Here is a 12,624-nt window from a genome sequence, read left to right on the forward strand (position 1 = left end):
ACAGGAGGTGGGGCTGGAGGTAGCAGAGCTGAAGATGTTGTGGTTTTCATTGGAAGTGACGACGATGGATAGGATCAGAAATGAGTTTATTAGAGGGACAGCGCTTGTAGGACATTTTGGAGACAAGGTGAGGGAGGCGAGATTGAGATGGTTTGGACGTGTGCAGAGGAGGGACATGGGGTATATCGGTAGGAGAATGCTGAGGATGGAGTCACCAGGAAGGAGGAAAACAGGAAGGCCAAAGAGGAGGTTTATGGATGTGGTGAGGGAAGACATGCAGGTGGTTGGGTTGAAAGAGGCAGATGTAGAGGACAGGGGGGTATGGAGACGGCTGATCCGTTGTGGTGACCCCTAATGGGAGAAGAAGAAAGAAGACGACGACTCAGTTGTGTATGAATAGTCAAGGATATTGTAGACACTATACATGAGTAATAGCTAATCTAGTAGATATTAATATGTATGTATTTTATTCAACACGGTGTTTCAACATGTGTTTTATACTTTACCGGTCAGGTTTGTAGTAGAGGTTACCACTGTTCAGGAAGACACTCTGAACATAGCATAAATCCATCACAAAGCACCATGTACTCATACACATCCCAGAAGAAATCCATGTGCCAGAAACTTCACACAAACACCAAAGTATTATAAAATGATTCATTGAAAAAATATGAGAAATTGGTACTTTCTTCAATGCTAATAAATTTTATTGGCAATTATAACTTATGTCTCACCCTGCATTTCAGTACAATTTTTAAAACACTCAACATGGTGCTCTGACCCTGAAGTCGTGTCGCATACGTGTACACAAGTGGCCACAGCACAAAAAAAGAAGTGTATTGTGTATAGTAGAGCAGATATTCCAGGTGCCAGGTATGTTCCCCATGGTAAGAAGTGGACCAGACAGAAACCAACCACAGGGTTGGTCTATTAGGTGGTGCATGTAACCCCCTGGCCAACTTCAATTGTGACATAAAGTACTCTTTCTCCAGATTTGACCACCATTCTGTTTTTACTCACTTTTCTGTGACTTCAGGCTTCTTATGTATATCTGTACAGATGTTTTGAAAAAAAATTGAAGGCCAAATTTTACAAAAAATACTAAACAATTGTCCAATCAGAACACAAAGCTGATGGCAAATCACCTTTGGGATCTCCCCCCTGTATAATAGATTAATATTTATAAGGGATTGGTTGAATAAACTCCAATTGTACAATAAAGCGTAAAAATACCATAAATATTTTTAATTCGCTTTTTTTTATTGCTTTAGCTTAGAAACTAGCTACATCTGGCATTTCCTGCTTTATAAAATGTATTGTTATAGTTGGTTTTTTTACCCTTGGCCCCTAGAGGGCACATCTAACAAACATTACTGAGGCTGATAATGTATTGTTACAGCCCTTAAAAGGGGGGAGAATTAATGAAACATTATTACAAACAGCACTGAAAAGCAGGACAGTCAGTATGAGAAGGCTTGTGAATCAATGTTTGTGGCCCAAACAAAGTGTCATCCAGACGTTTTGATTAAAATATCAATTTACATTTTTGTCCTGTAGGTCATGTGATAATCATGGGTAAATATATTACAGTCTGACAGCTATGATGCAGTGTGATCCAGTTGTGATGCAGTGCCTCTCAAGCATGCTGTTGGCTGTAATCATAAACAAAGTCATAATCTTTGGGTTCTTTGGGAATAGGGGGTGGAACGTCAGGAATCTGGACATTCTCAAGGTCTAGGAGGCGGAGCTTTATCTCCATGGTAACCAGTGTGTCCATATCTGACTTGGTGAGTTCACTTGTCATCTCTTTTCCCAATAGAGCATTCAAGCCATCTGTCCAGATGCAGTACTGATGAGCAGTAAACAGATTGCCAGAAATGAGGAAAAGCCTATATGCGACATCAACTTACTTTCAAACCTTAGATATTCTTTACAGTAAAACTAATTGGAAAGTTATGTGTTATATATCTGGACACAGGAGCATAACACACATATGTGATCAACACCTTATTCCAGATTTAGTCCTCCATTTGCTGTTATATTAACCTCAAATTCTTTTGGAAGGTTTTTCACTAGATTTCTGACATTGGCTGTAGTTATTTGTGCTCATGCACGAATACATTACTGAGATCAGGTAATGGTGTTGGTGGTTCCAGATCATTCCAATGGGCTTCACTAGGATTGCAGTTAGAGTAGAGATCATTCTAGATCTTCCACACCAACCTTCCTTGACCGTACTTTATGCACAGGGGCATTATCCAGTAAAGGGAAATTGTAATACTAGAATATATCAAGATATATAAAGCACATTTCCGAATTTGTGGCAACAGTTTCGGGAAGATCCACATATGGGTGAGATGGCCATATGTCCACAATCATTTAGTGTGATAAAACTGTGTGAATAAAAGTTGTTACCTCATACTTGTCTGGAGCAATGAAGTTCAAATATTCATCAGATTCATACAAAATGGAGAACGCCAGCTCAGGCACCTCCTACAGAGCAGAAAAGTAATAATGAATTCACATTAGGTCTCTGTCTCTAACCCCTAATCGTTCCCCGTTGTGCTTATTAGCACTTTCTCTGAAGGGACAGCATAATGCCAGATGGTAGCTCTGTCACTATTACACTTGTCCTCCAAAGCCACTTTTCTGGGACAGCAAATTAACTTCTGAGGGTAATGGATCACAGATCACAGAGTTACAGGTTTAAAACTTCGGATAGCCTCATTTTGTTACTTTGTTACCTTGGTGAGAACATTACTAGCCTCTGTGGTGCTTAATAACCTTAAGTATTTTGCATTGCTAATCTTTTTTTATCTTTACAAGTGTGGATAATGTAAGTTTATCTTTACATTTATGGTATTTAGCAGATGCCTTTATCCAGATGGACTTGGCAGATGCCCTTATCCAGATTGTCCTGGCAACTGAGCAGTTAAGGGTTAAGGGCCTTGCTCAAGGCCCCAGCAATGACAGTTTAGTTGTAAATAATGTAGCCACTAAGGCACAAAGTTTCACTTTTTACCCGAAGATGGCCAGCACAAGGCCTTATTCAAGGCTAAGCTCTCGCAGCCACTCTTCTCTTGCTAGTTACTCGAATACCCTGGCAGCTTTGCCTTTGGAGCAACATGTACTCTTCCAAATACTTTTGTCCCATTCTCATTCTTGTCCCTGGCACTGAATTTCCAAATTCCAAGGTAATTTCAAGGTCTGGCGATTACATTTAGTGTAATTTATTTTCCAAATATTGTTTGGCTGGATTCTGTGCATTGTATGATACTTAGAAAGTTTTTCTTTTTTCCAGAACTAATAAAAAGCAAAAATTTCCTTTACAACCTAAAGGTGTATAAGGAAGCTGTCACACCACACTGCAAAATCATCGATGGTATCTTTAGAAGCCAGTAGCCGAATTTGAGATCTGAATCTTGTGCTGGAGTCCTTTAAAGGCATTTATTTATTTACCTCAGTGTGAAGCTGACTTGAATATGATGTCTTTAAAATCTGCCTTATTTATAGCAATAATTTCAGCTTAAAGAACTGGGGAGCATGCACTGGTGGTCTTTAATTCGCACGTATCCTGGTGACTCTATGGTGACTGTGGATTTTTGTTTAGCTGAATTAGTCTGTTGACCTTTCAGCTTTTAGTAAAGGTGAGTTTGCAAAAAGTCCCTTGCTGTGCGAGATATATATCCCATTGTAATAACTGGACCGGACAGAAACCATTTGGACTCTGCAACATAAAAAGTAGCATATGGAGGCTCTTTTTTCTAGGTTGGGGTTAGCCCACTGGGTGGAGGATGTAACCACACGATCAACTTCTATTGTGATTCAAGTGTGCCTTATAGAGCTTACTTGAATGAGTACCCTTTTAGGAAGTGGCCATACTGTACACTTTCTCCAGATTTCACCACCACTCTGTGTTCACTCACCTTTAAGTGACTTCAGGCCTCATATATATTTTCATACAGATGTTTGGAAATGCTTTTGGAGATTTTACTGAATATTCTATAAATATTAAAAGAAATCCAATCAGAACACAGTTAAGGTTGAAGCAAATCTCATTTGGGTATATTTTGCTCGATGTTAGCTTAACCACACTGAAAAATATATATACAAACAGTATACATGTAGGGGCTTTTGAGGGCCAAATTGTACTAAAAATTCCTGACAGATTTTAAAACGTTTTTGTAATGCAAATTTTCTTTATTCTCCCGTTAATAAATAGGAATCACTCGCAAAGTCAGTAACGACTTTATAACAAGAAACGCTGAAGATGAAATAAGTGCATAAGAATACCATATACCCAGGCTTTTACACAGAATGTTGTTGAAATGTCTTCAAGTATGCCACATTTTTCTTGCACCATTCAACTCTTACAATCCGGCATCATTCATTACAGCATCTCCTCCTTAAATGCGAGGACTTTTCATTGTGATAGCGTACCTTATTTTGCTTTAGTGCTCCTTTCTCCTTCACGTGAGGACAATCCTTTCCAGTTATCAATGTCTTGATATCTTCTACTGTTACTGTTGATGGACATGAGGAGGAAGATTCTGTTAGTACACGCTCTCAGACAAAAATAAAACTAAGCGTACTGTCCTTGTTGTTGGTTGTGGTACACTTAAGGGTACACTCAAGGGCCCAAGAGTGGCAGCTTGGCGATACAGGGGCTCGAAAGCTGCCACTCTTGGGCCCTTGAGAAAGGCCCTTAACACTCTCTGCTCCAGGGGCGCTTTATCATAGCTGACCCTGCGCTCTGACCTCAGCTTCCAAGCAAGCTGGGATATACGAAGAAAGAATTTCACTGTGTTGTAATGTATATGTGACAAATAAAGGCTGTTTGTATATCCTTATCTAAAATAGTGCACGGAGAATACACTTAAAACTGTTATTCTGAAAGGATTTACAGTTCGTTTGTGTATCATTCGGTATGTACAGTGTATTCACACTTTTAAATGAACGTATGAAAGGTAAGACTTAGTGTACAGCCTTTGATTGCTTTTTATTCTTACATTGCAGGCCATTTGCATGGAAATTTGATTAGATAAAACAAAACAAATAAGTTATTCCTTAAAGAAGTACACCAAAGAGGCTCACATTTCTCTTGTAGCGATTCATGAGGGATTTGTCCCTGTGACAAATCCTCCACATCCCCATAGTGTAGTACTTTGTGATTCGGAGACAGTCGACAATATATAAACTTATCTGAAATAGAGATAAAGAAAGATGTAATATATTGTATTATATCAGTATATTTGTCTTTGGCAACATGGCAATTTTTTTTGGCCAAACCTTATATATCAGGATGTGAGAAAGTGTGCTGGAGTATGGTTAAAGAGAAACGTGGCTCACCTTGCCTGCGGCGAGCGCTGATCTTCCTGAAGCAGGCGCCCTCACATAGCCGGTTTAACCTCTGCTGCTTGATCAGCTCTGACACCTCTGGCTGGAGCCTCTCACGAAGTTCCCTAAGATGTAGCCAAAACAGATGTGTTATTACAGAAATATGAAAACACACAAACAGTGAGCATGCAAAACATTTAGGAAACCTTTTGTTCAACATAATTTATGAATTCAGTGTGTAATGTTTAACTCCTGCATTCCAAGAACAGGAACCTGAGGCTACCGTGGGCACAGGTGCACCGAATATTAGAAAAAGATATTAGAAAAATATTTAAAAAAAGCCTCAAATTCTTGTTTTTGTCTGACACCACTGGCACTTGATATGATCTTCTGTTGTTTTAGCCCACCCTTTATAATATCCAACGTATTGTGTGCTCTGAAATGCATTTTTATTCACCTCGTCTGTAAAGAGGCATTGGATGACCTGTGTCGCCAAATCAGTCTGGCTATTGACCTCTGACTTCAGCCTTATTGATAAGAGAGGTCAAAGATGAACAGGGACACCGATTTTTGCCCCAAAAACATACACTCAATTAATGTTTTTAGTTTTTTTACACCACTTTATGCTCACTAAGTCACTATGATCACACTTTTCCCATTCTGATGATTGATCTGAACATTAAAAAAAAGCACTTGATCTGTATAATTATTGTGAACAGTCCTGCAGCCACATTTGCCAATTTAAATACTGCATAAATGTGCATCTACAGGTGCTCCTAATAAAGTGGATGGTGACTGTATATTGATATACTGTTTACTGTATTTACTGTACATAGTCCCCATTTGCTGCTATAGTAACCTCCACTTTTCTAGTAAGATGTGAGATGTTGGAGATCCGCTAGCTGTTCTGCACATTCCCTGAGCACTCTGCCAGGAAAGTTGTCTGGTCCAGCAGACTTTTGTGGGTTAACATAGAGTTTTCTTTACTTCAGCTGTGGTTAGACAGAGCACCTGGTCACTTGGAGGGGGGTGATCTTCCGGGCATAGAAGTTATTCAGCGCATCTGGGAGGGAGGCGTCACGGTCACAAGCAGGTGATGTTGTCTTTTAGTTCGTGATCGCCTGGATGCCCTGCCACATGTGCCGGTGTCTCCGCTGTCCTGGAAGTGGTCGTGGATTTTCTTCGCCTCTCTGATGGCACGGGACAGTTTGGCCCTTGCTGTTCTTAAGGCCGCCTTGTTCCCTGCTCTAAAGGCAGAGTCTCTTTGTTTCAGCAGTGCACAAACTTTTGCGGTCATCCACGGCTTCTGGTTGGAGTGTGTAGTGATGGTCTTGGAGATGGTTACGTCATCGACGCATTTGCTGATGTAGCTGGTCACTGATGACGTGTACTCCTCCAAGTTGATGGAATCACCGTTGGTTGCAGCCTCCCTTAACATGTCCCAGTGGCCACTGGCATTAATGTTTAATGCTAGTGTTGGAAAAATTTGAAAGTGCAAAAAACCCTTTATCTGTTCATATGTACAGGTCCTTTAAGTCCATAAAAATGTAAATGACCTTAAATGAAAATTAAATAAAATCGTCAGTTACGCTGAACTAAGTTGAACTTAAAGATGGGAGCATCTCAAAAAGGTTTTCAGCATCAACTGTCCTAATTTTTAAGAATGCCATTGTTTTTCACTTACTGGAAGTTTCATCTGTTTGCGTGTTGCTTTCTGCTGTTGCAACTGCACACGCAACTGCGCATCTAATTGTAGCAACAGTGAGCATAATAACTGTGGTAGTGACCCGTGGTGTCTCTACTGAGCTGACCGTGATGTGCCTGATATAAATTTAATTTTATTAGAAAATAGCATTTGCCATATATTTATTTCATTATGTGAAAAGGATTCACGGTCTGGCTGGAAGCATTTTGCCTGGCATAGGACATTGCACCTCAATTGCTGACACTTCTACTGCTCACAGTCCACTATCACTTTCCACAACAGATGTCAATTCAGCATTAAGCAGAGTGGAGGCACGCAAGGCAGCTGGTCCGGACCGCATACCGGGATGTTCTCAGAGCATGTGTTGGTCAACTGGCGCAGGTCTTCACTGACATTTTCAAGCTGTCACTGGCCCAAGTCATGTTTGCCACATGCCTAAAGACTACAACTATCATACCAGTGCATAAGCATACAGCTGGAGAATGCCGGAATGATTTTCACCCGGTTGCGCTCACCCCTATTTTTATAAAGTGCTTTAAGAAACTGGTTCTGAATCACCTCGCTGTGGGCCTACCACCTATACTGGACATACACCGGTTTGCCGTATCGCCCCAACAGGTCGACAGAGAATGCAGTTCCCACAGTTCTTCATTCAGCCCTCACACACCTGGATAAAAACAACCACATCAGAATGCTGTTCATTGACTTTACTTTTTCATTCAATACAGTCATCCCCACTGTACTGATCACTAAGCTCAGTACAGGGTATCTGCACCTCAATATGCAGATGGATCCTCGACTTTCTCACCAACAGACCTCAGTTGGGCAATTAGGTATCCTCAACCCTCATTCTGAACACTGGCATCCCACAGGGCTGTATTTTGAGCCCATTACTCGACTTCCTTTTCACACGACTGTGCTCCTCTGCATAACTCCAACATCTTCATCAAGTATGCAGATAACACCATTGTGGTCGGCCATATCAGCAACGATGATGAATCGGCTTACGGGGAGGAGATCGGAACCATGGTGTGCCACCAACAACCTGACCCTCAATGCCATAAAGACTAAAGAGCACATTGTGGACTTTCTAAAATCTTATAGCAGTGGACACTCCCCAGTCTACATCAATAGAACTGATGTAGAGACGGTCTCTAGCTTTAAGTTCTGGGGAGTTCACATCTCTGAGGCTCTATCCTGGCACCAGAACACTTCAGCACTGTATAATAAGGCACAACAACACCTGTTCTTCTTAAAGAGTCCAAAGAAAGCTCATCTGTCTACAGGAATTCTAACCATTTTTTTTAGGATTCCATCACCGCATGCATGGAGGCTTCACTGTGTGTGAACGTAAAGCAAAGGGTGGTCAAAACCATCCAACGGATCACTGGTACCAAACTACCTGCCACTGAGCACTTTCACCACAGCAGTTCATCCCATCCCAGTCACAAACTGTTCAACCTCCTTTCATCAATAAGGATCATACGCACTAAAATCAGCAGGTTCAGCATCACCCTACTGAACTCTACACTACACCACTAGAACACTGTATAAACACTCTGTATAAATTCTGTACAGTTTTGTATTGCATATTGTAAATGTATATACCCTCATTATATCCACACACATATTTTGCCTAGATAGAGCTGCACTAATATTTCACATATTCTGTATTTATGTGTTTTTATACACTGTATACACCGTACATGCATCCTGCCTAATATTCCACTTATATATATATATCTATCGGGCCACCTAATATCTTCCAGTCAAACCTTTGTAAATCACATTTTTATGGAACTGCCTTTGTGAACCTTTAACTTTTTGATAACAGCTTGGAGAAAAACCAAATATGTCTGGAAAAGTCAGGTCTCCCAATACTTTTGTCTGTATAGTGTAGCTAACAGCCATTAATCCATATGTTATAGAGTCATATATTTACCCATTTTCGGGTTAATGCGGAATTTTAAAAACATTTATAACATTTATATAGCATATTTATAACATTAATTGGCAAAAGATTCAGATGTGCATTATTTCAGTGTATTATCTACCTCATGCTTGTGTTCACTCCAATTTTAATTAGTATATACACACTCTATTTATTCTTTTTCATTGTGTCTTAGAAATTCTAATTATGTTATACTTATTACATTACGCTGACTGAAGGCGGTTTTAAAACGGTGCTATAAAGTTTAAGAAAATGATTTAACTCATATTTAATATCTCAGCCTCGAGAAGAAAATAAAAATACAGACTTTCTTAATCCCCCCTCCCAAATGTACACACAACATAGTTTGAACGACAGACAAGCAAAGACCTTTGAACTGATGGGTGCTTACTGCATTGTGCGTGATTTGAATTCATCCCGGTTCATCATTTTTGACCTTCAGTATATGCTTCAGTATATATCAGTGTATGGTGAGGACAGCTTCAAATCTGACTCGTGTATTCAGGAACTTCACCATCTGAAAAAAGACATTTCGGTCAAGCACATAAAAATATTTTATATATATTTAATTGTGTAATAATGTTTCTAATTATTAGCTAGCAGTGGTGGACAGTAACAAAGTAAATGTAATTCGTTACTGTACTTAAGTAGCTTTTTCACGCATCTGTACTTTACTGAAGTATTTCCATTCGCTTTTACATTAACTTCACTTACATTTCAAATTCAAATATCTTACTTTTTACTCAACTACATATTTGTGATAAAAGGTTTTTCCCTTTTATTTAAGTGGATGAAAACTTGCTTGGTCAAACACGCAACAATCCACCAATCAGGGTAGAGGGTGGGCTCTGTTTTGAACTTGTTTTGATTGGCACTTGTTGGTGTCTACTTACACTAACATACAGTTCAGCATCAGTTCAATAGCAAGCAGAACATTTTGAGAGGAATAAATGATAAAAAAAACTCCTGACATCTCATTTTTTTTAGTAGGTTTTGAGCTCATGATTATTTTAATAGAGATTAATCAGTTTAACTCAATATTATTCATATCAATAGATTGGTGCGTTAGGAGTAACATTAGAGTCTTTTCACATAAACTGAGTTGATTAAACATAGAGTCTTGTGACAAAAATGATAATAGGAACATTAGAGATATAATAAATCATAGCACTTTCGATACTTAAGTACTCAAGTGTAAGTTTAAAGGGAGCATATTTTACCTACTGTATCTCTACTATGTGGTTTGTGTACTTCATCCATCACTGTTAGCTAGAACAAAAGCATTTTAGGTGGATTTATTTCCAAACTGTAATCATTAAATAATAATTAACAAAATAATAATATTCATAATAATATCTCATAATAATTCTTATTTGTGATCTGCATATTCAATTTGGCACATGTTTTATGCTGGATGCCCTTCCTAACGCAGCCCTCCCCATTTATCCGGGCTTGGGACCGGCACTAAGAGTGCACTGGCTTGTGCAACCATAATGGCTGGGTTACCTTCTTTGTTTTATCAACTTTGTTAATTGTGCTGTTCAGGAACCTTTCAAAAAAAGAGTGGACGTTAACAGTAAACAATTTAAGCCCTTCTTGCTGTTTTGCAAAGGTAATCGGGGAGTGACTATGGCTGAAATGCCTTTTTCAAGAGAACATTAATAAAGGATGTAGCAGCTCATGATTAATATTAAGACTTTGTATGAGAAGTTCATTTTTCAGCACCATACTAACATTGCTGGGCCCCAGGAGCAAGGCCCTTAACCTTTAACTGATCAGCTTTATATATGAGATCATCACAAGTTACTCTGGAAAAGCTGTTAATGTCAATCATCATCATCATCATCATCATCATCATCATCATCATCATCATCATCATCATCATCATCAGTGGTCTCTACCTGAGCATCAAACCAGGAAACATGAGCTGAGAAGTATTTAACATTATAATGGTAATAACATTAAAATGTATATGTTAATATTAAGTCATATAATTCAGTAGTAGTATTATGTGGATAGGAAAGCTTATAAAAATTATATATTTAAGTATATATAATATATATAAAAATTATTTTTATAATTAATTAATATTTAATTATTTAATACATTATATATATATATATATATATATATATATATATATATATATATATATATATATATATATATATATATATATATAAAACATTTAATTTAATATCATCACATCTTCAGTGTTTACAAGCAAATAAAAACAATTAAATACTGACACTGTACATGCTATAATGCTGACTTCTGGTCTGTATTGGATTTTTCTATCTCAGTTTCATCAGTATTTGCACATGATCACTATTCCCCAGTGTTAAATTTTCCCAAATGAAGGAATGTGCTCTATTAATCGATTCTCAGTTACACATGAGGTGGATGTCGCTGGAATTCTTCCAGCAATGTGTCACACCATTTATTTATTTTTTTGCTTTCTCACATTATAGAGGTGTGTGATAAATTATATAGTGTCTATATGTCAAACTTACTGAAATTAAACCTTGATTTGATCTGCAGCCTAAAACACACGTATACAAGAAGCATTTTACTCTCAACTTAATTCTATATGCATACAGAGAAGAGAGAAAAAAGGGTGAAGGTCATAAAAGTATATATTTCAACAAGTATTATGCTCATAGTTTATCTGTACTTCTGTATACAATCAAATTTCAAATAAATATCATGAATAATGTATTTTTTTTCGACCAAAAGAAGCGAATACAAATTCTGACCAAGTCTGATCATGATGTGTAAACAAGAGAATCATATTAAAACAGATCATGCCTGGTAATAGCTAGGCAATCCACCAATATATTACACTTGTAGACATGGGCTATACATTACATATATACAGTAATTATTGTTTTTTTTTGCAGCACAAAAGCAGAAATTAAAAATACAGTGTTTTTTAAGAGTCATATGTCTTACATTAGATCAATATTCACAAATGTCTAGTATAAATGATGCAATTAGAAGGAAAAAAATGTATTTCCCTGGTCCAGATCAAATACCATATTTAAGCATATATACCTGACATGGCATCTGGGACTAGTCAAATGCATTGAGCAATGCATCAAAAGAAAAGCATACATTATTAAAATCATACTTACGTGCCAATGTTACAACCATGTTTTCTGCTCCAGCACTGCAGCCCCACATACATACACACACACACACGCAAGCACACACACATGTACTGGGAATTGGAGAAAAATATGCAAAGGGATTGAATGCTAGTCACAGCATGGATGAGTGTGAGGAAAATAAATAAAATTGCAATAGACAATGACTGTTTCAAAAGTAAGAGAGAGGGTTGCTCCTCCCTGGCATACAGACACAGTTCTAATTCATAAGCATGCAGCTTTTGCTTATGTTTATATGAGCTGTAGGATAGTGAGGATTGGACGGGTGACTCAGTGTCTTCGCACCACCGACCAATGAACACCAAAAGGTAGTCACATGGGCAGTGCACAAAAGGAGAATGTGGGGAATAGATGGAGGGATGGGGGAAGGGAAGAAAGAAGAAGGAATGGAACGAAAGGGCAGTGATTTGATTTTGTAGGTAAGTTCATAGTGATGGAGAAAAGCGCATATACACACGTGCACA

The 12,624-nt window shown here is 38.2% G+C and overlaps 1 protein-coding gene across 4 annotated transcripts; it reads right to left on the reverse strand.

The window, feature by feature from the left end:
- Positions 1 to 320: 320 nt before the first annotated feature.
- On the reverse strand, positions 321 to 12,398 carry si:dkey-56f14.7 (engulfment and cell motility protein 1). Of its 4 annotated transcripts, XM_046846214.1 has the most exons (9): positions 12,128 to 12,398; positions 11,507 to 11,535; positions 10,214 to 10,262; positions 9,385 to 9,510; positions 5,350 to 5,462; positions 5,095 to 5,202; positions 4,441 to 4,523; positions 2,416 to 2,493; positions 321 to 1,849 (listed from the first exon to the last, which is right to left on the reverse strand). In XM_046846214.1, the coding sequence occupies exons 4-9, from the start codon at positions 9,420 to 9,422 to the stop codon at positions 1,637 to 1,639; spliced, it is 633 nt and encodes a 210-aa protein (XP_046702170.1). In that variant the 5' UTR covers positions 9,423 to 9,510; positions 10,214 to 10,262; positions 11,507 to 11,535; positions 12,128 to 12,398; the 3' UTR covers positions 321 to 1,636. The 4 variants fall into 4 exon arrangements, with proteins under 4 accessions (XP_046702170.1, XP_046702169.1, XP_046702168.1 ...); XM_046846213.1 differs by lacking the exon at positions 11,507 to 11,535; XM_046846212.1 differs by lacking the exon at positions 10,214 to 10,262.
- Positions 12,399 to 12,624: the final 226 nt, after the last annotated feature.

The sequence above is a fragment of the Silurus meridionalis genome, chromosome 4, assembly GCF_014805685.1.
Source record: "Silurus meridionalis isolate SWU-2019-XX chromosome 4, ASM1480568v1, whole genome shotgun sequence".
NCBI lineage: Eukaryota > Metazoa > Chordata > Actinopteri > Siluriformes > Siluridae > Silurus > Silurus meridionalis.